Consider the following 24889-nt stretch of genomic DNA (forward strand, 5'->3'; position numbering starts at 1 on the left):
CAAGAAGGCTTCATTAGAAGTGCCTAGTAGTCCACTAGTTGATTTTCATCTGAAGTTGCTTAGCAACCTTCCTCTGGTATCAGTCCCTGTGCACAGATTGGGAAAAGGCTCTACAAAGGAAAAAGAGATAATCAAGGAACCGGAGAGATATCTGAAAGAAAAATCAGCACATAAAGGGATCCATTTATTAAACTTATTTTCGTGAATTTTTTCATGCCTTTTCATTTGTTCATTCATTGCTAATAGAAGAGCAAAGATGCCATTGAGGTCTAGGCATCTCTGCAGCTTAAGATGATGCCACTAATGATTAAAAAAAAAAAAAAGAGAGAAAGAAAAGGATTTGTCACATGACAGTTATGGACTGAAGGATCTAAATGCAAAACTCCATCCACTCTTCCCTCAAACTTCCTGGTGAGCTATGTAGTTATTACTTCATGCTTTTTAGAAAGGAAATTTTTAAGAGATAATAATGGGCTCATTTTTAATGCTGTCCAGCTTTTTTTTTTTCATTGGTACGAGTTCCATAAATGAAGAGCTGTAAGTTTTGGAAAATGGAATTGCTCTACAACACAGACTCAGGTATTTACCATAGGCTGGAAATCAAAGACACTTTTAACTTGTCTTCATTTGAATAATTCTATCAAAGGCTGAATTTGTGGAAAATCTTGTATAAATTTCCTTCAAGCATATATGTCTGGATAGAGATACTGTATTGTGCCATAGAATATTATCAAAATTATCTCTTTATGCTAATGTATACTTATATCTGGAGTTGAGCTACAGAACCAACAGAAGCAACTTCCCCAAGACAGTGTAAAATTAGCTGCTTCCAAACAAATATAAAATGTTGTACCTCTCTTTGACTGCCTTTTGATAAAGGCCATGTGTAGTTCCCCTATGCATTCAACTACAGTCTTAATGCTTTGAAGTACAGATTTTTACAGGCATGGGAATGGATCCTTGAATGAGCAGTTGTAAAGAATAGAAAGCTCCCATCCAACTTCAAACACTTCCCTCTCAGCTGGTGACTCCCACAGTTCTTAACTCAGATGTCCTTTCATTGTACTCACTAACAGTGTAAGGAAATTTAATTTGAAAACTTCTCCTTTTTTAAATTGTACGAGATTGAATTTGGCAACTGAAGGCAGTGATCAGAACAAGACACAATACTCTTCAACTGTCAGACTCCAAAAATTTAAACTAATGGTGTGGAAAGGATTGTGAGTAGGAGGATAAAAGTTATAGAAATATTAAATATCTCCTAAAACTTTTTTTTTTCTTGAATTCCTCAGATATTCCATGTTGGAGGGATATAGACTCAATATACTAATAGCTACTGAAAGAAAAAGCATAATTTGGGATTTATGTCAGTGACAGTTTGATTTCTTAGTCTTGTGTCTGAGCCTCAGACTTCTCTGCCTATTTAAATAAACCTGTAACTTGTGTTACTATATATTTTGACTGGTTTTGCTGCAAGAGAAAGTGAACTCATGTAAACTCAGGCTGGTAATGAAGGACTCATGGTGCTGAGCACCTGAAGCAAACATTTCCTGCTTAGGGTAGATGAATAAGTGCTAGCTTCTTGTGGCTTGTAGGCAGCCGTCCACAATGATGTGCCACTGGGACCTTGGTCCATATTACTGATTATCCATGGAACTTGAGCAGTTTACCTGGTCAGATGAATGCTGAAACCACTACAGGGAAGGTCAGGCATTGCTGTCAGGTCTGTGAAGGGATTGTGTCCTTGTAGAAATCTGTCAGTACTGAATTCTTCAAATATGTGCTGTCAGTGAAGGCATTTATGGTATTAAGTACTTCTGACTCCTGTCTTCTTATTCTGCATACATAGGAGGTGGCTGTGAAAAACTTACCTCAAGGATGCCATGGGAGGAGTCTCAGCAGTAATCTCCCATGAATCTTTGTGACAAGTATGGTAATATAAATTAGAATAGCAAATGTTGTGTCTGCCTCCATCTAGAACATTCTTAGTACCTCAAGTGTTCATTGGTCACTCACCTGAGGTCACTCACCTTTCACTGCATTGCTCTGTATTACCTCATCCCATCCCTTTCCCCATTGGACCATTTATATTGTAATCCCACCTACCCTAGCCCAAATATATACCCTGGACCCTTGCCCAAGTGGTGGGATTCTTTTCTCAGTGTCCTTCTGGTTGGATGTCTCCCTGTTAAGCTGATCCTTCTCCTGCAACCCTGACCTTTCCTACACCTTGGATCCACAGATCCACATTAAAAACCTTGTTGGAATTATCTAGGAGTGAGTCACCTCCTTTGACCCAGGTGAGCAAGAGCTATCCATCTGGGACTGGGCCGAAGGTGGGCTGAGAGATCACGTCAGTGGGTGAAAAGGGGACACTCTTCATTCCTCTGGCGTCTTGCCCCACAGTTCCTGGCGGGGTGGGAACAAGGTTGCTCCCCTCTGGAGTGGGACCCTGCATGTATACAATGTGATGTCGGTGAAGAAAGAGGAAACTGTGTCTGTATATCTTCCCAGGCCCACTCAGAACATCCTTGATCTGTTTTTCTTTGACAGTCCCATCTATCCCTAGCTAGCCCTTCTCATCCAGTCAGAGTCTTATATTACAGGTCTTCTTCCACCTTGCAGGGCAAAGTGTAGAATTCTGTACCATCCTACATGCTACTCAGTGACAGAGCAATTTTCAGCTGCCAACATCTGTAGACTGTTAGAGCAAGAAGTTAAGCATGTAAATCATCAGCCACACTGTACTACATATAACAACTGCAATATTTATTGGCTGAACATGTGATATCTGCATGATCTAGTTAATTTGTTTTGGCTGTGACAGAGGGTGACCATGGTGTCCAGGTGTGCTGGGTTTTGCAAACTTTCTGCTTCTGTAAGACTAGAAGCTGTGACTCCTCTCAGAATTGTCTTAGAGAAGCAACAACTTTTTGTCCCTGAAAACTGAATCTTCTACTTTCAAGGTAGTTAATCTGAGGTTAGGGGAAAGAAATCCTGCTATCAGAAAAGGAAAAATAAACCTCCATTGTTTGTGGTTTTTGAAAAGCAGGGTAATGATGGATTTGAAGAAGTAGCAAGACTGAGCAGAAATATGGAGGGAATGAGTAGGAGGAGAAGGTTCTAGTGTGATGCTCTGCAGTACTTTTCCTTCATGTTGTTGTATTGTCAACTTGATAAAGTTGAGTCACCTGAACCACTCCTGCTGAGGGCTGTCTATCCATAACATCTTCCATTGTGTAAATAGCAAAATAGGATGTCCACCTTTAGGCAACTGTATCGTGATTAAATGCAGTTTTGAAAATGCACTAGCTTAAACTGAGATCTTTATTTTTAGGCAAGTGGATGACATCCCAACAGAAACTAATGTGGAAATAGGAGTGGACATTGTGAGCCAAAGGATCACCTTGCAGTTTCTTTCAAATTTTCTACAATGAATATGAGAAGAGTACTTTACAGGATCACAAAAATATGGTTGATGTACTATGGAAGCTTCGAGGAAAAGAATCATGGGGAAAAAATAACAGGGTAAAGAATCACAAATGGCAGCTGAGAAGAACTACAAAATCTCTGAGTCCTACTTAGATACTGCATGTAAGAAATGTTCTAAGGTGGTGTCAATGCACTCTAGATGCTGTACAGCCATCACATCTTTTATGATCACATTTTCATTTACTGCATTTGTCTAGAGTCTGGAACACTGACATTTAAAACTAATATTTTGGGAGAAGTGCTTCGAAGTCTAAAATTAAAATTGTGCATATGTTTCAGGAGTTCAGTTGGGAAGCAAGATATTGTCTAGCATCTAAATATGTAATTAAGCAAAGGCTTCTTAATTATACTATGCTTATTAAGTCATACCCATAAATACCCACCTTTAAATATTTATAGGATTGAATTAATGTTGCTGAATAATATAATTTGAATTATTTCTGCTTAAAATAAAATCATTCCTATGCATATTTCCATTGTAAATCTGGAGAGGTGGTAATAATGGATTGAAGGGCTTACGGGTCTTTTTTAAAGATGGGCAACTACAAATTATACTAGTGTAATTTTATGTCAAGTTTTATGTTAAGGAGGAGGACTGAGAATGCCCTTCAACAGGGAACCAGGAGATTTATTGGAGGGGACTGTTCTCAATAGAATGTTACTTCAGTTTTTGATCAAAGCAAGCCTTGTCATTGCAGACCTGCAAGCCTCAAGGCACGTATGTGTTCCTCCTGTTTTGTTTTTCAGTATATCCAGTCTTGTTTTCAACTACAGTGAGGAGATATATTCAGTTATAGATATGATAGATTCAGATGACAGCAGTTAAGCTGTTATAATTTTGCTATTCTCATGTCCACAGCATCAGCAGAATAATTTGTTAGTTTCTTTCTTGTTTGTGAAAGGCATGAAACATAATTTGCAAGTTAGACTCAAATTTGTTCTTCAGCTATAATTGTTGTAGAACAGGATATGAGTTCTGAGCTTTTGTGCACACCCAATGCACTTAAGTCATTAATTCTTGGTGTGGTTCAGAAATTCCTGCTGAAGCTATCTACATAGTTGAGATAATGGACTGACTGGAGAGAAGTTTATTACTGAAATCTTAGTCATCTTCCCAAAAAACCATTGACTAATTTGCAGAGGACCTCTCCAGGTCAGAATTTCAAACTGTCCCTAAGATTTTCCCAGGTGAAATATGTCATGTGTACCAGTCTGTATGTGCAAAGTATTAACTAAGACCTTGGGTGAAAAACCTGACCTCTTCAGAAACTCCAGATGGTTCCTGTGCAGAAGTGACCATCCTCTGAGTAGATAAGACCCCTGTAAACAGTTACTATCGTATGGCGCAGATACAGAAATTATCACATGACAATCTCTTGTGCATACCAAGGATAAGCAGCAGATGTTTCATGTGTGATTAAAGGATTGGTTTGTACACATCCTGGTCATGTGGCCATGTACATCAGGGAGCAGCAAAGAGCAGGACTGCTCCCTGAGCTGAGCTGAGCTGGAGCCCTGGGTAACCCTGGCAGAGGCTGTGGGCAGTCATAGACAGAGCCAGTCCCATAGCACCTGATATAGGCAAGGAGAGCAGGGGTGGAGGCATTGCTGGAGAATGCAGGTGAGGCAGCTGGGGCAACTAATGCACAGTGACTGACCATCTTGTTTGAAATTCCCCATGTAGTGTTACTCAATGCAAGGATCTCGATACACAGCCTATTTTCTTTTTTTTCTTTTTCATTTTCTTCCTTTTCTTTTCTTTCTTTCTTCTTTCCCCCTTTTTTTCCCTGACTTTCCTCTTACTCCTTTTCTGTGCAATACTTAAGCCCTGCTGAAAAGTGGTCTCACTTTTTTTTCTCTGACACCAGTATTTTTTTCTATTTTTATTTGCTGATTACGTTTTATAGTGAACATTCAATTTTTTTCCTTATTTTTACCATTCTGTCTGAGAATGAGCAACTTATTCTTTTTAGCCTTCTATTTTATTTTTTTACTAGACAATTTTTCTCTCCCATATGATCTAAAACCGAAAAATTTTAATGTAATTTCTGTGAAGTATTAAGTATGCAAATAAAGCACCAATGTATGACACATGAGATAAAGTTATTTCAACTTTTGAAACATAAATTGTTGGTAATATAATTAATGATATCCATAAGTCATATTCTGAAACAACTATACTGAGATGAACTTGTTACATTCAATATTTTACAGTAAGACTTCAATAATATATAAATTATCCAAGGTTACTGGTGTGCTGTGTTACTAAGCCTGTTATAAAGTTGTGCAAATAAAATCCACATGGAATTAGAAAACTGAATAGTAATCATGTAGCACAATCAAATTTCCTCCCAAATTTTTCCAGCAGAGTTGCATGTATGTATCAAATACCAGAATGTGCATTGCCATCCTAGTCTGTCGATTTTTTTAAATCTCCTTGAATCTAGTCCATGGAGTGAGAATAGAATTGAACTTCTGAAATAATAGCTTCAACTAACACAAACTCTATGTTTGTTAGGATGTAACCCTATCCTTCATGACAAATTTCATATTTATATCTCTATGACTAGCAGACTTGTTTCACCATTCAGATAAAAAACAAGCAAAATACAAAGCTAAACTTAATTTTGTCTGGTATGAGTTGTTTTGCTTTGTTTTGGATAGATGTAGATTCCATTTTAATAATAATAAATAATAATAATAAATAATGTTGTTATCGGGTTTTTATGTATAATTACACTGTAAGACTGTAATGTGCAGGCTGGTACTTTGAGCTGGGAAGGAGCGTGCAGAGAGCACAGCAATCGGACAGCACTATGCAGGTTGTATAGGAAAGAGGGCTGCCCCTTGAATGTGGTGCAAATAAAAGACTCAGAGGCAAACTCTGGGCAAGTCTGTGGCATATTTTCTCCTTGCTAGACGTAGTCAAAAAGCCTTTTGGTAAGATTCAGATGACGAGAGACACAGAGTAAAGGGCTACGTAACACTGAGAAGGTAAGTGCCTGGCCTGAGCCTTTTTGGAAGAATCAGTGCACCTGATCTGCGCGAGAAGCAGACGCCAATTTGCCTCTGGGAGAACGAAAGCACCTCAGCTTGCAAGCAGTGAAGAATGAAGCCGCAAAGCACCGGACTTGTGTGCGCAGCGTTCAGACTGCTAGAGGAATGTGGCTGCCAGTCACCTGCTTGCTGAAATCACATTAGCAATCTTATGGAAGAACAACTTCAACAACATACTTGTGCTGCTACCTATTCCTTTTCCAGCCCTTTTGGAAACTCTTGCGCTTCCTTCACTTTGATATGCCAAGAACCCTATGATAGATGTAGCAGAGAAGTGTAGAAGAGAGTGCACCAGTGAGTTTGATGTGGATTACTTGAGGAACAGGGAAGGCACATCCCATGGATTAGTTTTTTCTTCTACAGCCTTTTTCTGTGGGAGCAGATGCTCTAAATTGCCAGGAGAGTCATGGGAGTGAAAAATGGGATGGCAGGTCTATCTGAGAAGGAGAGTGCCAAACAGCAAGATATTGTGTGCTCTTCCAAAGCTGTCTGGAGAAGGAACACCTTTGGTTTCGCAGAATCATGCCACAGTGAATGCTTAAGAAAGTGCTTATCTCCACATTTTGCCATGAGGTCCACGGCTACCCATTATATTCTCAAGAAGCAAGAGCATATCAAGGAGACTCTGTTTGTGAATGATATCTTGCTGGATTTTTGCAATTCCGTTCACTGTGCACAAAAGTCCAGTGCCATACTGCTTCATTCTTCACCTTCTGTGATCTGCCAGAATTGAAGCTCAGCAAAAGCATTCAGCTCTGTTGCTTTTCAGTGCCAGGGCAATGTGTATGCAGTGTGACGTCTCTTGGGACCTTTTGTACTTGCAAGGCTGTGATTTGCTGATACTTTGAGCTGGGAAGGAGGGGCAGAGAGCACCACAATCTGGCAGCAGTTTACAGGTTGTATAGGAAAGAGAACTGCTGCTTGAAGGGGTGCAAATACAAGTTTCTAGAAGTTCCAGGGGAAGGCTCCGCGCAAGTGTGTTGTTGTGACACATTTTCTCCGTGCAAGATGTAGGCATAATGCTTTCTATCCAGATTTAGACACCAAGCAGGGCAGAATGTGGAGATATGCAGTGCTGAGAACATTCGTGCAAGGTCTAGGTGTCTTCCGGCCGAAGCAGTGCGTCAGAGTGCTTCGCAGCCAACACAATGTTCTATGTGAGAAGTAGACGATGATTTGCCTCCGGAAGAATGAAAGTGCTACAGCTTCCAAGAGGCAAAGAACAAAGCCATAAAGCACTGGGCTTGTGTACACAGTGTTCAGATTGCTAGAGGAGCGTGCATGCCAAATTCACATTAGCATTATCTGCTTGCTTCAACACTGGTAGATACCAGTTTCTGCTTGTGCATGAAATCAATGCATCAATTTACTTCCTGACTCCCTAAGCTAATTTTGCTTTTTTTTAAAACCAAAAGACAGTGAAAATAAATTCAAAATTGTTCTGCAGCTGCTGAATTATTCTTTACATCATGTCTTTACCAGCTGCTTATAGGAACTGGACTTCACCTTGACTGGACGGTGAGGGATGCTGTAACAGTCCATGGATATTAACACTGTGGGGAAAAGAAAAATCTTTCAATTACAGTCTTTCTTAAAGAGATGCAGTATATAAAATGTTCCAGCTATATAAAAGGAGGACAACAGGAAGCAGCAGAAGTGGAGCAGGGACCCTGTGTGAGTCAGAAAGGGAAAAGAAAGAAGCTATGTAGTGGCTAAGGATCGATCCCTAGCCCCTCTCCCAGCAGGTTTAGTGCCCCCTGGAGCCTCCTGGTGCCACTGCCTCATCTGAGATGTCACCCCAGCAGTCCAGCCAACTCCAGCACGTCCCCACCAGCACGTCCGGCCCCACTACCCCTCAGAGGAAAGAGGCTGAAGCCCTGCGGACCCGCTCTCGGCCATGCCCCCCTCCCTACCTGCAGCTGCGCCCAACTGGGCCCGGCGGGATTGGGCTGGGCTCGGCTGCGCTCGGCTGGGCTGGACTTCGTTCGTCTCCATTCGGCTTTGTTGGGTTGCGCTCCGCTAGGTTCGGCTAGGCTCTCATTGGTTCGGCTCCGTTCGGCTCGGTTCGGTTGTGCTCGGCACCGCTCAGTCCGCAGCCTCGGCTCGGCCCCGCCGGAGGCGAGGGCTTGGTGGGCACAGTTGGACCGGTGGACGTGGAGCGGAGGGTGGCCGGTGGGCGCCGGAGCTGTCCGGAGGCCTTTCAGGCCCCCGACTCTGGAAAGGCGGCGGCATCTCGCGTTCTGGCAGGCCAGACTCTGCGCTGGCGTCCGCGGCGGGGCACGGCCTTGCCCCAGCGGGCCGGGGCTCTCCGCCCCACCCCGGGGGCAGCCGAGCACTGCTCGCCGCTGGTGGCTGCGGCGGCGGCCGGGGGCACCGGGGACGTGCGGTGAGAGTGCGGAACAACGAGTTCTTGCGGGCCGGACTCTCGGGGGTAGCTGGGATCCGCGGCAACCGGGGCTTACTTCGCATCCGGTGCGGGTCGCGGGCCCTACGCGGCTCTGCGGAGGAGTCCGGTAGGGGGGGAAGGAGGTTTGCCATCCGCGGGGCACGAGGCCCGTAAAGCTTCAGGGACCTCGCCTGAGACAGTTGCAGGGCAGCGCAGCTGAAGACGAGGTGGCCATCTGCTCCAGGTCTGTCCTCGGATCTTGCTCAAAAACAGGGCGCTGTTGAAACGAGACACTCAGATCAGCCGCTTGCTGACTGGTAGGAGTGTTCTCTCTGCAAATGTCCCCTGGAAGAAAAACTGCATCAAATCTTTTCATAGGACAGAAGGAGATGTGGTGAGGGGTTTTAGGAATTAACCTTTGACTTTCCTGCTTTCCTAGTCTGGCGTTCAGGGCGAGAGAGAGATGTCGTTGAAACCATTCACCTATCCATTGCCTGAAACAAGATTTCTACATGCTGGCAGGCATGTGTACAAATTTAAAATCCGGTATGGCAACTTCAGCAGGTATGTGTGTTAAAGCCAAGAAGTCAGCCTGCTGTTTGTTGGCTGCATGTGGCAGTGAGTTAATACAGGACCTTAGAACACAAAACACAAGTGGATAGAAAGTTCACCTGGAACAAACCTTGTGAATAAGGGATGTTTTTTAAGAGTAATAGATTAGGAATTAATCTACCTGCTGAGTATTTTTTCCTGTTCAGTGGGTATTATGTTTTGTTGCTGTTTAAACTCTTACTCGAAATGTAGCTTCATTGCGTCTTGACTGGGATGGTTCCAACTCTGTCTTTGTTTCACAGCTCTCCCAATTTCGGTCTCACTGAAAGCGCTGCCAAGGAGTCGGAGGTAGGAGCTGAGGCAGGTCCGTAGGACCTCAGATGGATGTTAGGCTGAGCAAACCATATGCTTGTTATGGGACTGAGAACATTTTGTCAAATGTAGCATTTCAAGTGTGAGTAATGGGGAACTTCCATGGAGAGTCTGAGTATAAAAAAAAAGACACAAATGAAAAGTGTTCCTCAACAGGCCACATTTAGCGTAGAAGAGTCATGCTTTTGTTTGAAATATTCCAAAGAAGCTACTGACTGTTAAAATTGGACAAATGGAAACTCCTGTTTGTTGAGCTAGTCACACTCAATTCCTGTTTGATTCCTCTTCAGAGTCATTCTAGCAGGAGCTCTTTCCCAGGATTTCAGTCTCAGCCTCAAAACTGACCACCACTTTCAAGTTGTCAGGCTTGACTTAGCTGTTAATCCCTCTTGGTTTTTCAGGAGCTGTGGCAGTACTGGTGAGCTGGCTTGATGGAGGCTAATCTAATGCTGAATTGCACATGCTTTCCTTGCAACTGTGGAACCAATGGGTGTTCTTTTAATGATGCCATTGCTTTGTGTCCAAGCACAAACTGGATGAGTTGTGTTGTTATCTTTTTCCAGAAGAAAGCCCCTGCCATGACTAAGAAATTGAAACAAATATACTGCCTGCTTAAAAATGCTCCTTCCTATTACATAATTTCTAAAAAAACTTCAAAGTACAGTAACAGCATTGAAAACCTTACTGAAGAAAATGTGCTGGTTTTAATTGATATGAAGAACTACAATTTTTTTTCACTTTTGCAAATGTTGAAAGGTATTACTAAAAAAAGTTTTGTGTTTGTAGAGGAGGAGTTTGTTGGGGCTTAACTGCAGTTGGCTTATAACTGATTTGGATCAATATTCAGAGAAAGAGAAGTAGGTAAATGCTGTGTGTGTTTTGCTGGAAAAATTAAATTACATGCCTTAAATTTAAAACTTCTGAATTAAAAGCACACCCCTATTTTCCATAGTAATTCTTCTATGTTAATTCAAGATTAAGGTACTCATTCACCTAAATTTCTATAAGTCTGTCAGTGCAGTGCACTCTAAAATGGCAGGAGGGAGTGGGGAGAAGGGGAGGAGGAATTGCAGAATATGTAGAACCTGGTCTTTCCATGATTTATGCAAACTGTAAAGTAATGTTAATTTTTCCCCATGTCTTGAAAGTGTACTTAACAGTGGAATTGTGACTATGTTTTTAATTTTTTTTCTTTGTTTATTTTTTGGCCTCTCCAGGAAGTGATTCGCGTAATCCTTGGAAATCTTGATGATTTACATCCATTTTCTACAGACCACTTCACTGTCTTTCCATGTATCCTTTCATTCCTACTCATAAAAGAAAAGATTCAATGACTTGTATCCTTTGGGCATAGCATAAGTCAACATTTATGTGTAGGAGTGTGCAGATCATTAGCTGGAGTAGAACTACTTCAATCTTTGCAGTTTGACATTGGCTGAAGGTATTGTGAGCACCTCAGGTGTTGCCTTCAGCAGAGAACTGATGTGATAAGAGTGTTTTGCAGTGTTTTCATCTAAGCAGCCCTGGGTTCCAGATTAGGTTTAGCCTGAGCAAACAAAGGTGTACATAAAGTGCCAGGAAGCCCACCTCATGCGCTCGGAAGCACAGCTGGTGCATTGTTCCCAAAGGTTCATGGAACATAAAACACTCCTTACAGGCCCAGCAATGCTGGCTTATGGGCAGGGAAACTCACAGTGCTGTTCTTGTTCGGTCCCTCAAGGTTAAACCACCAAGAGCCTTTGGTGATGGAGGGTGGGAGCAAGTGTGAGTCTGTACTCATGTCTCCACAGAGTTGGCTGAGAGAAGCAAAAAGTACTTCACAGAGTGAGCTTTACAAGAAGCAGTAGTTGAGCTAAGATAATTGGAAGTCAAGGCAGGCTTTTGAACACACAAAGCCTGCAGGATTGTCATCCAGTTATCCTGGTCCCCTCTTCAGTCCTTGAAGCCTAGAAACAATTGTGAAGCAAATGTCATTGGCGCCATAGTCACCTTAATGCACTCATGCTTCTCACTCCTCGGGGACCAGTCAGCAGATCTTTTCTGTCTTCCCTAAAGTTTGCAGAGGCGTTGAGCTGCTGTCAGTCTGGCCTGCTGTCCAAAGGCAGTGCTGTAAAAGCTGTGTGCAATTGCATAGCATAGTCATATAGAAGCACAAGTTTTGAGGAGTGTTGTTTCCTGGGATTTCACTTTTGATACAGAAGTGCTGAGGCATTTGAGATTGGATTATTCTAGCTAGCAACTGTACTACAGGCACCTCCTCTTTCTAGGTGTTTTATCATCAGGATGCATAAGTGGCCTTCCATTTTTTTTCTTCTGAGTTGTGCAACTGGAATGGCACAAGAATTTAGTCGTGTCTGCTACCTATTCTGCAGATTTTTAATTTAAAGCAACAATAACTTGATAAAAGAGATGGTAACTGTTAATATTTCTGTTGTAGTTGCTGTTGTGTATTAGGTTGAGAAGTTACTCTCCTGAGGCTTTTATTGAAAAGTAATTCAGTTAAATGTTAGCATTTTCTGGTCCTAAAGGTGTGTCAGTTTTTGGATCAGATCTGGCATCATTTCCTGTGATTCTGAGTGCGCAGGAGTAATTAATACCTCTGAGGTGTTCCCCTCCTGTCTTAGAAGACTGCATTATGCCTCCTAATAGCAGGGAGGAACGAGGCCGTCCTCTTTCTCTCTCTGAAGCAGGTACATACGACAGCAACTTACTCGTGTTGGAGTCAAGAAGATAAGGTAGCCAAGAGCATCATAATACAGGAGACACCCAATCCAACCAATATTATTAGTTTGCTCTTAAGCTCAACCAGTTCTGTCTGTATGTTGAAGAGTGTTTGGTTTACAAACTTGTATTTCTAGAACTTGTAAGTCCATCCACATGCTTAGCCAGCACTGGGCCTGGAAGAGAACTGTGAGCTCACAGGCCTGGCATGAGGAGTTGTCTTACAGTTGGTGTGTTGGGCTCCTCTCTGTAGAGTGACAGAGTGTCTTTATTAATCACCAGCGATGAGTCTCTCAAGCCAAAAATCAGGGAATTTCAGTCCTTAAAGGAACTGATCATATCAATGTTTCATCATTTTCTGTCCCTGAAATGTTAGTTTCTGCTAGCAAATGAGGACTAACGGTATTCATTTTACCTGTTTCTCTCTGAAATCAGAGGTGTGTGAGGAGACTTATGTCCAGCACCATTTGACCTTCCAAGTAGAAGCTCCTGGATGTCAGAACTGCACTCACATGAAGGAATGGCTGTAACCGTGGTGGTTGTGATGTTAATTATCTTTTTTCCTCCCATTTTTAACTGTAAAGTAAATTTAATGATGCTGCTTCTATGAATCCAAATACTTTTTAATTTTAAATAAAATTTTTAAATAATTCCTTTTTAATTAGGAAGACTTGTTGAAGGTTTTTTTTTATTTATAGGTTTGGAAGAGCCTGGCATGTTTTTTTGCAGGAGTACTGAAGGCAAGCACAGTTAAGGGAACAGAACATTATTAATAGGGGTGACTGATGGGACAGTGTGGATAAATAAACCTGGATAAGTGTTTCCTGTAGTGTGTAACTAGTGCAGTTTCACAAGTTCATAGTAACAGGTTGTTTTTGCTCCCTTGTGCTCATGTGCAGTGTGCTGTAACTTTTGAAGCTTTAGAAGATATTGTCAGGACTCGTGCTCCTTTGAAATGTTAGTGTTATGTTTTCAAGTCTTACCATTCTTCTCAGATTTGAGTAAATGGGAGCAAGTATCAAAGATGAAATTCAAACATGAGAATGTCCATCTTGTGCCTTATCCCTACATTTGTACGTTGTATCTAGAATTGATCTCATTTCAGCGAAACATATCTTGTGGTAAGTCACTGTGATTATTTTTATGTGTTTGGGTAATTTCTGTAAACATCTATGGTCTATGTCTTGCTTTTCTCTTTTCCTTTGCCTACTGTATCTGAATCAGAGAGAGCAAAACTGCATGTGGGACGCCTGTACTGTGAATTTGAAATAGTGCTTAACAGGGTGTTCCTTATTGTCTCATATTGCTTTTCTAAAATTTTCTAAAATTCCAACCACCAGTAACTCTGTAGCTGGTATTTTCATGAAGCTATGCCCAGTGGCTCCCAACCTTCATTTTTTAATGTCAGTCAGTGGGCTGGAGCCAGCACATCCATGAATATGGGACACATGTTTTTCTTCCTTGTGCATGACGACATTTGTTGACATAGAATGTCACACTCTTTGTTGCTATTTTCCTAAAGAAATAATGGATTTTTGTAAAAAAGACAGTAATCATGGTAGTAATGCCTTTTATGTAATTAGCAAACATTTTCACCTCAACAGTGTCTCATTTTCCAGGTTTTCTATGAATTCTCTGAACAACCTCAAACCACAGCTAAGGCCTCTGTGGGACTCTACATTTAAACTCCCCTGTTGAGAAAACTGCGTATTCATACTGTTTCCTGTTGTGACTATCAGACTCTGGAAAAACTTACTGTTTTTCTTTCATGACTGCCTAGCAGATCATGGGATCTTTTTAAGATGGCCAGCTAGTAATTTCTTAGTCTTGCCTATTTGCATTTCCTATCAAACATCCCATGTTTGTATGTAAAGACTTCTAACCATGGACAGTTCACTCACTTCCCTGCACACCTGCTACAGTATTTAATTGCCGTATCCAGATAGTTATACAGCAGCATTGGTATTCTGAAATTAGGAACAGTGTAAGGCACTGTTACTTTCAGACTTATGTCTCAAATTTCTCTTGGTGGGGATTTTTGTTCAGAGAAATATGTGTGAATCCCATACATCCTACAGCTGGACAGTATTCTCCAGAGGCTGTGTTCCAAATGTCCTTGCATCTTCCATCTGGTGCTCAAAGCACAGTGAGATGCTAACTGTTCTTCAGGCCCTTCTCTTCTGAAGATGCTTTGACTTCTTTAAGACAAGTAATTGTCCCATCCCATTGATATCTGGTGTTCATAGCCAGGAATTCTGGTTCAGAAAGAGCTATATTTGAACATTTTTTATTTCACTGTATCATATGCAGGTCCAGACTATTTCACAGTAGTTTATCTTGCTCCTGGAAGAGAAATTGCAGTGCAAAAATGTATTTTTCAATTGGTTAAAGAAAATTGAGTCTAAATACTCACCAAGTTTTATACCTCTGTTGCAGGTGAAGAAGTAAACAAGGGCAGTGATGAGCTTGTAAGCTGTGCATTTGGTTTTGTTCTGTTGTTTAATTTATGTTCTAAGTATTCTTGAGAAGCAGAATATATGCCTTTAGGCAATGCTAGAGTTCTCCTACCACTAGGAGTTAAGCAGTGTAAAGTGGCACTGAATTCTCACCTAGAACCATCCAAAGGGAGAGGCATTCTTCTGACAGTTCTGCTGGGCTTGGAAAGCAGTCCTATATCAGGACCTAAGAGCCTGCTGCCTTCAGTTTCATGGATTTTCTGCAAGCCTGACTGAGGGAGCTGTCCAGTGTTTTCATCAGTGGAGGTTGTGAGGTTTCATCTGTGAGGTTGATATTGCTGAGTACTTAAGTAGTTCCGTAGGTAGTGTGTCATAAACAGCAAAGTTATGCTTATTTGAGAAGTTTTTGTGTAATGAGAGCTCAGGATAGATTTATTTTCAATATAGGTAAGTGTCTGAAGTGAATTAATAAAGAATAATCCAAATTCCCCCAAGGAAGTGTCCAAATTCCACTAAGGAATTTTTTCTATCTCTGCAATCCTGCTATTTACATTCCTTGGCAATCCTCTGAAAATGGAGGAAATAGGATATCCTAGAAAGAAATACTTTGTTTAAAACTGTTCAGCATAATTCTCTGGCTGACCTCCCAGTGCTTGTTTTAGTCCTGACTCCTTTTTTTGTTTTCAGAGTGTAAGCAGGAACAATTTTTGCAAAATATGAATGTAACTAAGAATTTTGTTCTAAAATAGAAAAGTCAAAATCAATTGTTACCAATACCAAATTTGCAATGCTTTGAAGGTCAGGAGAAGAAACGAAATGTCAGAAAGTACTGCAATGAAAGAAGCAGTGAAGAGGAGAAGAGTGGAAGTCAGAGATGATACCTCATGCCCACAGTCATGTATGGACAGGTAAGTTGACTCCAAAAGAGTCTCCCAGGACACATATTAATATTTTTAATGTCTCTTGTACCTTCTTCATGCTTCATTTCTGTGCAATTCTTTACCCCCTTTTCCTTCTTCCTTTTCTTCCATGGCTAACAGAATCTAAGCATCATTGCTCATATTGGAAAAAAAGTGGTCCTGTACTTTCCAAGTTCCCATACTATTGACCAGAGCTCTGCCTGTTTACGTCCTCTGTGTTCACATCACCTTTTGAGTCTCAGTGAGGTGATAGCTCAGCGGCTAGAACAGTGCACTGGCTTGCACACCTGAGTCCAGGACAGCAAGGGAAGAACTGGAACCAGTTTTCCACCTGCCTCCCAGCCTGCTCCATTAAGCCAGCTGATAAATGCTGCTGTCTTGGCTTGAGGCTGATGACATGATGCCTTGGAACTTGCTCTTTTCCAAGTGCTTTAAAGTCTCATGAAATTGCACATGTTGTGTGTATACATGAGTATTCTCACACAACTTCACCATATGTTTCTTTGGTAGCTAAACTTCTCATGGTGATTCCCAAGTAGATCTCTATCTCTGAATTTTACACATGGTTGAGGTTGGACAGGTCCTTTGATATCATCAAGTTCAGACCCCTCCTGCTCAAGCAGGGTCACCCAAAGCAAGTTCCCTCAGGTCTTGAGTAGACTCTGAGGGTGGAACCACCACAACTGTGGAGAGCCACTTGCAGCCACTTGTATGACCACAGTTCTAGTAAAAAAGGGTTTTCTTGTATTCAAATTTAATTTTATGTTTTGCAGTCTGTGCCCTTTGCCTCTTGTCCTGCAGAAGACAAGAGGGTTGAGGAGAACCTGGCTCTCTGTTCTTCATTTCCTCCCATCAGGTGTATATTGGTAAGATCCCATCCAAGCTTTCTCCAGACTAAACAGCCTCATCTCTCAAAGCTTCTCCACTTGAAAAAAAATTTGCCAATCCCATCATCATGTTTGCATATGTCCCTTTGCTGTGAGCCTCAGTCAGGTACAGGGATTTCCGGTCCAGACTGGGGCTGAGGGGCCTCAGAAGCCTTGAGCAGAGGGGAGAGATCACTGCTTGGAGGGCAGTGGTTTGGCAGAGCTCTTCCTAATTCAGCTCAGGGTGAATCACTCAGCTCAGCTGAATCACCCTTCCACATGAGGGTATATGGCTAGCTCTTTGCTAACCTTGTCCTTAGTTCTTGACTACCTCTCAGATACCCAGTGTTACTTACAGGCTGGCAGGCTTCTTTCTTCTTAGAGTGTATTTTTTTAAAAGAAGAAAATATATACCTATGCTGAATCCTCACAAGTTTGTGGCAAACAGTCCTGTATCCATCAGTGATCAGAAGTGTTTATGCCTACCTTTCCCCTCCCATGTACAGACTATATCCAGTCATCTACCTTGGTGCCTTATATCCTGCCCAGTTCCCAAGTGTGCTTCATTCAGAGATATTAACAAAGTCTGAAGTCAGTTATTTTCCTGCTCATGCAAATATACTCCTTTAATCCCACCCCTATCCCCCTGGCCTGTTTCTACTCACAGTACAACTGTTGGATATGAGGGAGGAATGAGCCCAGGATTCAGAATGCTTTTTTATTTCTTTCAGGCAAAGACACAAGTTGTAGATTAATAAAATACAAGGTCAAAAAGGGCTATTTCATGTTCCAGTCTGGCAGTTCTCTCTAGGTCCTGAATCTTGCCACAGCAGTTATGATTAGAATAACCCGTAATTCTTAAGTGTATGCTTGAATTCCAAATCAAATTGGTGAGCACTAGCTTCAAGCCTTCTGTCATTTTTTTCCAGTTACACTGTTAGACTGAAGAGCTTATTCAGGCTGAGCATCTTCCCTGCCCCAGGACAGAGTGTGTCTGCTGTAATGAGACCAGCTCTTTGTCTTCTTTCTGGAAAAGCTCCTTTGCTCCCAAGTCTTGGGGGATTTGGGTTTTCTTGGGGTGCTACTGAGTGTTGAGAAATCACAATCACCAAGTGGCACTCCCAGTGATTCGGATCACCTCAAGTGAAGCCAAGATGGTTTTTCTGCACATGCATTCCTTCATACTTCCCCATATGGAGTTTCCTCTGGCATTTTAATGCTCCATGACCAAGTCTTGCAAGATCTTTCTGTGGTTCTTTGCTACCTGCCCTTGTAACCTTGTAGGATTCACAAGCTTTCTCAGCTATCTGCTCATCCCCCTTTTCATGTAACACTTTTTCTCTTTAACTGCTTGTTTGTCATTTTAGAAAAGCAGAATAAGTGCATATTTTCGTTTTTAAGGAAGACTTTGAAACATGAGTACAAATACAGATTAAGGAATATATATCTTGTTGAGTAGAGTCCTACTAAAGTCCTGGTTTCTGGTGAAGTAGTTGGAGTGGCTGATTCCTTTTTGTGACTTTTTGCAAACTCAGTTTTTACTTACTTTTCTTTAGAACTGGAGCTGACTGTGTTCACCACATAAATAAAGCAGAGCAAGGATTTGAAAAGGTAAGCTACAGAATATTCAGAAAGAGACAACAGCACCTATTTAGTCCTGGACCCTTACAGTGGCAAGCATAAAAATACCTGCAGGTAATTTGTCCCCTTTTCCCTGCATCACCCTCATAATTTTTGACATTTTTGACTCCTCACCAGACTTAGCAAAGGAATGAGTTATATTTTTTCGAGATGACACAAACTTTTCTGATTGTCAAGCTACAAGCTCGGGGGTAAGCTCAGCCTCTGAGAGGTGAGCCTGAGGGATGCCCTGCCTTTTCTCCAGGACTCCAGTACTCTGTCATCTCACATGCCCCTTTATAGAGAACTCCACAAAGGGCCAACAGTGAGTGCTGGCATCTTGTCGCTGGCTTTGTTGTGACCATGTGCAACTCCCCACCAGTGTCCCTCTCTCTGCTGATGGCTGTGCAGGCATCACCCTGTTTCTGAAACAGTGCCATGCCTTTTCTTACTATGTCAGTAGAAGGCAAATTCATTACAGGATTGTTCCAGAGGGATTGGCTGTTGCTCTCTGTTCTCCAAAGACCTTGTTAGGAGAAGAAGATTCTTTTTCTTCTAGCCCACAGGCTCCAAGCCTGCTCAGATAGAACTGCTCTTAGTGACACCCTAACACCCGTGTCCTCCTGGATGTCGCACATCCTTCCAAATGCACTTCATATATTTTCTAGATACCGCATTCTAAATTTAATTCAAATCCCTACCACACTATCACCTTCCTGGCTTTTTCCCTCTCTCTAACCTTTTGGAAGAGAGTTTTTTTTCAAGGAGGCAAACACATTTCTCTTGGGTTTGCTCACAAAGGAAGCCCAAAACATTCTTTCAGAACAGGGTTTTTCGACAAGTTTATTGGATTTGCAGGATAGGAAGAAGACTGCCTAGTAACTGCTTGGGAGCATTCAGTAAAGAATAACTTACCTAAAACAAGCAGGTTTATTTGTCTCTAAAATTTGTATCCATTTTTTTCCCCCTCTGCTCATCTTTGCAGTATAAGTGACAGGTCTCTACACATGCCCTCTGGCTTCTTTCCTCAGGTACTCCAAACACTGTTGGTGAGATAAGGATAATTTTCTGAAAGATGCTTTTTTATTCTCCACTTTGCTATAATCAATGTCTCCAGAATTCCTCTGTTGTTTGTACAGTTTTCAAGACATTAGAGTCCTTGAATGCTGAAGCTCTAGGTTAGCAGCTTGGACCCTGAGAAACAGTATGACAGGTGGAAGAGGTTACTCTTAAGTTCTTCTTGTGTTAACTAATGTGGGAGGGCATGTCTTGAGCACTTTTCAGGTAAACTGTAACTGTGATGCAAAAATAACTCAGCAAATACCAACTCAGGTGAGAAGAACCTTCTCTGGAACAGCTGCTTGTGACATCATGACTTGTCCTCAAAATTGCATTAGTTAAGGCACTGTTAAACTGAGAGGGTTGTCTAGACACAGACTGTTCTGTTGATGAACACCAGAACAGGTGTCACAAGTACTGTGTGAAATCATGGGCAGAAGTCCTCTTATTAATTCCTAACATGCATTTTTAGAGGATAAAAGCCAAATATTTCTGTGACATGCTTTCCATTTGGGTTTTGTTTGGTTTGGTTTTTTTTCTTTTAATTCAGGATGAGAAGAAAGATTAGGTTTAGGATAAAAATATGTCAGTAGATCCTGTATTTTATTGGAGTTTTTCTGGTTGTTCTTCCAAGGCTCTTTCTCAGTTTATCAACAGTGTATGGCTTTGGTTTCAAATCAACCTGGTATTTTATAATGCTTCTCAAAATGGGAAGGCTTTCGTTAAACAGGAAGGAAATCTGTCTACGTAGTACGTGTGGGATTGACTTAGGGATGTAGGATTCGGAATGAGGAGCAATAAGTGCCACAGGCACATGACTGTTCAATGGATTGCATTTTCAGCCGTCGTCCAAATGTCTCCCAGGCCTGTGATGGTGACATCTGGTCAGGATGAATGTGGTCAAACCTGCACGTCTTTCCACTTACACAGTGCACCAGTGAGAGTCAAAAGAAAGAAAGAGACTCAGCCTGTCGCTCCAAAGAATTTTCCTAACTTAGTTAATGCTCTCAGACTAAACTGCAAAGATCTCAGGCTATGAGAGTTTTGGAATTTTGTGTTAACCTGAGCTTAGATGTGGCGTTTGGGGATGGTTTAGTGATGGCGTTGGCAGTGCCCAGTTAGCAGCTGGACTCAATCTTACAGGGCTTTTCCAACCTAAATGGTTCTGAGATGAGTGCAAGGGAAATACCATTAGGACCTGTCATTGTTTTAGGGTTTACTCTCTTTTAGAAGCTTATCTGCTGATTTTGCTGTTTTTCTATATGTTATTTTGTTTTGTGTGGTACTTTGTGTTGTTGATCACCTTCCTAATGGGTATTCTTGGCCCACCTCTTGCTTCTGGAATTTTTCATTTTTGTCCCTTCCAAATTAAGTCTGTGTCCCAGGACTACGTCTTAGAAGGATGAATGTCCAGGGGCTGCACTGTCCAGTGACTGTCGTGTCCCAAAATTCTTCTGATCATGTTTTTTGAAATCTCTGTCTATTCCATAGCTACTATTAGTTCACTATCTGGTATGCTTCAATCTTTTAAACAAATTATAGCTTTATGTTATGTCCTGATGAAGGAGGTGTAAAAATACCTTGGTGAAGTCCTCATCATAACATAAAAAATCCCCAAATGAAACCACACAACAAAGAGCGTAGACCTTGCTTTTTGATACTTTTAGGAAGCAAGCTAACAAAAATCACTGTACAATAGAATTTAGCATTATGTAACAGTTCTTGGGTTCCTTCTCCTTTTAGAATTCCTCCAAAACAAATGAGCTTGAGTTCAGCCCAGCATCCCTTACTAAAGACTGTGACCAACTGAGTTTCTGTGAGTAAGAAATTCCTGGTTTCCACTGACTTTCATTCCCCTGGATACGCAGGGAGTGTGTAGAGGGCGAGGTTGTGGTTTTGTTCTTGCTGCTGTTTCTTACAGGGGGGCCTGTGGAATTTGGCCTTGAACAAAAAAGAGTAGCCAGTCAGGCCAAGGGTGCAGTGCAGCTGCTGCAGCAAATGGACCAAACAGGAAAAAAAGGAAACATGAAGTCAGAAGGAAGAGGCCTCTCACAGTTCTGGAGAAGGTACTAATCCTACACTGATGAGCAGAGGCAGTCCTGGCTCTGTCCAAGACTGTGTCAAAGGCTGATTCTGGCACTGCCAGGTTGTTCTCCATAATTTTGAAGGATAGAGACATCTTTTCTGTGGTTAAACCAAAGTCTCCCAAGGCAAAAAAAAAAAAGTATGTCATTTTATCTCATGCTAAGGGGCAGCGTTACCACTAAATGTTTCTCTTCTGAGCTGTGTTTGGGAAAAACTCCTGATGAGAGAGGGTCACTAAACCTCCATCACAGCCCTTATACAATTTGGCTTTTCTCAGCTGAGAAGTGCCAGTGTCTTCCTGGATGGATCTTCAGTCTCATGAAGCTGCATGTGACCTTTATTTGGCCATTGAGCAAATCTGGACTTAGACTCCCAAAGGCACCATTTTAAATGGAAATCAGTGTCACTGTTCAGACACCTGCTGGCTGGCCAAAGGAGTTCTCTCATGCTGCTGAGGCTGGATCCTGTGAGTGCCATCCATCACTGCACAGAACCAGGTGGATATTGGCAGCTGCTGGTTTTTGTTTTGTTTTGTTTTGTTTTGTTTTTTTAAATAATACTCCTTGTTAATTGTAATGTGTGCTGTTCCTTTAATGACTGAGACCAGACCATTACTGCACAAGTTATTCATTGTTTCCTCTATTTTTTCAGTTTCCCTCTGTTTTGTTGTTTTGTTTTGTTGTTTACTGGCATTGTGTCCTTCTGTTGGACAAAAATTAGCTTTTTTTTCCCCAATATTCAGAGAAGTATTTTAAGTCTAATGTGCTCTTCTTGTTGTTACTGTTTCCCCAGCATCATCTTTTCGCCACTACAACATCTTTTTGGTGGAAAAAACTGACCTGGAAGTACTAATTGTTGTGGAAAGGTAGATTTGTAGTATGACTGTTGGGTTGCAGTGTTTCTTCTGTAATTCAGCTTTTCACATTGCTTGTCTCAGCTATTAAATGCTTTAAATTAAATTCTACTTTGCTAATGTTTTCAAAGTAACATTCTGTTGGGTTAGAACAATATGGGGTTTTTCTTCACATCTTAGAGGTTTTGGAATAGAGCAAGAAACTTTAAGATTTTGATGCTTAAGTGTCATAAATTGTGAATTTCACATTATGTGGTATTCTAATAAAACAAGCATCAATTTGGAACTGTGTGTTGTTTTAATCAGACTTACCCATGCAGAAGATATTCTTTCCCTCAAAGAAGCAGCAGAGGTTTCTAGTATTATATGGACTTCAGTACTATGCTTCACAGCTTTACAAAGGTCAAAGTGAAACATTTTGCATTAGATACTGCAGCTACACTACAACTTGGATAATTATTTATGCATTCAATATGTAATAGGATGAGGTTGGAATTGAAGATTTCAGACATGCCAATGCCACACTCAGGCAGCTTTTTGTTTTCATGTATGCTTTTTAAATGATCTATCATTCTTGAACGACCCTCTGAGTAGGGCAGCTGGCTATAGGTGACTCTGCTTGGGCAATGGCTTGGGCCCAATGGCCTCCAGAGTTTTCTGCCACCCTTGGCCATAGTGTGAGATGAGGAAGTGTTTCCCAAGAGAGTTTCTTTTCCTTGTTAAAACATTTGTGTCTTGACCCATGAGTGTTTTCTCACATTTGCCTTTGTGACTCTCTCTCTTGTCCCCCTGAAGGAGTGGGAATGGGCAGCAGGATGGGGGGGTCACCTGCCAGCCAAGGCCACCCCCTCCCACCCCTGAAGAGACTGCAATCTGCAGAGAAGCCAGGTGGGAGCACTGGCAAGGGAAGAGCCCACACTGTACACAGACCCTGTACCCTGCACTTGGCTAATGGCATTGAGTGTGACTTGCAGCTGTAATGGGCAGGAGGAGAGAAGTCTGAGGGAAAGCTGAGCCTTTGAAAGGCAGGAAGGAAGACTGGCCCACTTCAAATAAGCATGTGTTCTGGGTAACCCAAGACGTTATTGTAGTCCATATCTATCTGTGCCCAAACTTGTTATTGTCTCTTTAAGAGCCAGTGCCATGGATGGAAGTTGACACACAAGGGACAGGGGTTGCTGGGGTTCCTTTTCAAAGTCAGGGGTCTCTCAGGCAGATCCCTCTTGCCTTGTTATCTTTGTTCAAAGCAGAATCTTTGGGGTTTTTGTGCCAGTTTTTCTTTTCCCCCCTCCCTTCTGTTCCCCTATTGCATCTTGGCCTGCCTCAAGGCAAATTCCAGAAGTGCCTGTCAGCAGCCCTTTCCCAGAAGGAAAAGAGTGGCCCTGCTCCAGTCTGAGTTGCCCAGAGCTTGCCAGCAGTGGCCAGCTGAGGCAAAGGCACCAAGTCACCCCAGCCCAGCTGCTTTGCCTTGCTGTTCTCTGCCGCAATGAAGGCAAAGTCTCTCCATGAGTTCTAGCTGTTCGCCGAGTATCACCTGCTTGAATGCACCTACCGCCTTTGCTGATGGAGAGATAAGTAGGGAGGAAGGCTGACTATTTTCCCTTTGTCTCCTTATTCATGGTTGCCTGTGGCAGATGCCATCTGAAAAGGGGGGAGTACCCCTCTGTTTTCGGTTTGTCTTTGTTTCTGTGGAGTTTGTGGGATTTAGCAATTTTGTATCTAGTGATTATTGCCACCAGTAAGGAGAAATTAAATATGAGTAGATAGATATAAGTGGATTGTGTCCACTGGACCTCATCTTGACCTACAGGGGGCTGCACATTATTTGAGTTTTGTCACATGCACCTGCACAGGACAGAGGGCTGCGAATGGCCTCTCAGCTGCTCAGCAAGAAGTGACCAGCAGTCATCTCACAGGAGACCATGGGGACAAGTGATCACCTCACAGGACTGCAGAGACAAAAGCCCCCTTGTCGCTTCCCTCCCTGGCTGCCCCATGGCTGCGCTTTGCCACCCTGACAGCCAAACAGTCTCCTCTGGGTGTAGGACTAGTGGGAGGGATGTGGATCTTGTGGTGGCATAGCTGGACATCCCCTGCATCATGCTGCTGGGGAAGTTGGTGTCATTTCTGGACCTACCAGGCCACCACAGCATCCCTACTTCTCTCTGGGACAGCTCCATGGAAGGGAAGGGGTTCGGTGTCCTTTTGTCCCCATATCTGACTCAGTGTCATGGGATGCTGGAGCTCATCCTGCAGCAGCCCCATATGGGCCTTCTCCATGTCCCTAGAGCTGGAGACACCAAAAATGGTGACATGGAGCAGTGACACTTGGTCCCAGTTGTGCTTGGAAGGGTGACATACCAACATGAATACCTCTGCTGTGTTTGGTTGTTATCAGGGCACCCCACCTCAGACTTCCCCTCGGCTGTGGTTTCAGCTCTGCCTTCACC

The 24889-nt window shown here is 42.3% G+C and overlaps 1 protein-coding gene and 1 long non-coding RNA gene across 9 annotated transcripts; both read left to right on the forward strand.

Moving 5' to 3' along the window:
- The first annotated feature begins 1697 nt into the window (after positions 1–1697).
- Positions 1698–4592, forward strand: LOC135307495 (uncharacterized). Its single transcript, XR_010368223.1, has 2 exons — positions 1698–2300; positions 3338–4592. It is a non-coding gene; the product is annotated as an uncharacterized LOC135307495 (long non-coding RNA).
- A 3833-nt stretch (positions 4593–8425) lies between these two features.
- Positions 8426–22725, forward strand: MAJIN (membrane anchored junction protein). Of its 8 annotated transcripts, none has more exons than XM_064431880.1 (11): positions 8426–8572; positions 9375–9499; positions 9790–9835; positions 11077–11152; positions 13576–13701; positions 15017–15048; positions 15835–15944; positions 18379–18433; positions 21245–21317; positions 21423–21567; positions 22379–22725. In XM_064431880.1, exons 2-11 carry the CDS (start codon positions 9399–9401, stop codon positions 22422–22424), a joined length of 810 nt encoding a protein of 269 aa, XP_064287950.1. In that variant the 5' UTR covers positions 8426–8572; positions 9375–9398; the 3' UTR covers positions 22425–22725. The 8 variants fall into 8 exon arrangements, 7 of the variants coding, with proteins under 7 accessions (XP_064287950.1, XP_064287951.1, XP_064287949.1 ...); XM_064431881.1 differs by lacking the exon at positions 8426–8572 and adding an exon at positions 8758–8935 and having other exon boundaries at positions 9375–9481; XM_064431879.1 differs by lacking the exon at positions 8426–8572 and adding an exon at positions 8759–8935.
- The last annotated feature ends 2164 nt before the right edge of the window (positions 22726–24889 follow it).

The sequence above is a fragment of the Passer domesticus genome, chromosome 9, assembly GCF_036417665.1.
Source record: "Passer domesticus isolate bPasDom1 chromosome 9, bPasDom1.hap1, whole genome shotgun sequence".
Lineage (NCBI taxonomy): Eukaryota > Metazoa > Chordata > Aves > Passeriformes > Passeridae > Passer > Passer domesticus.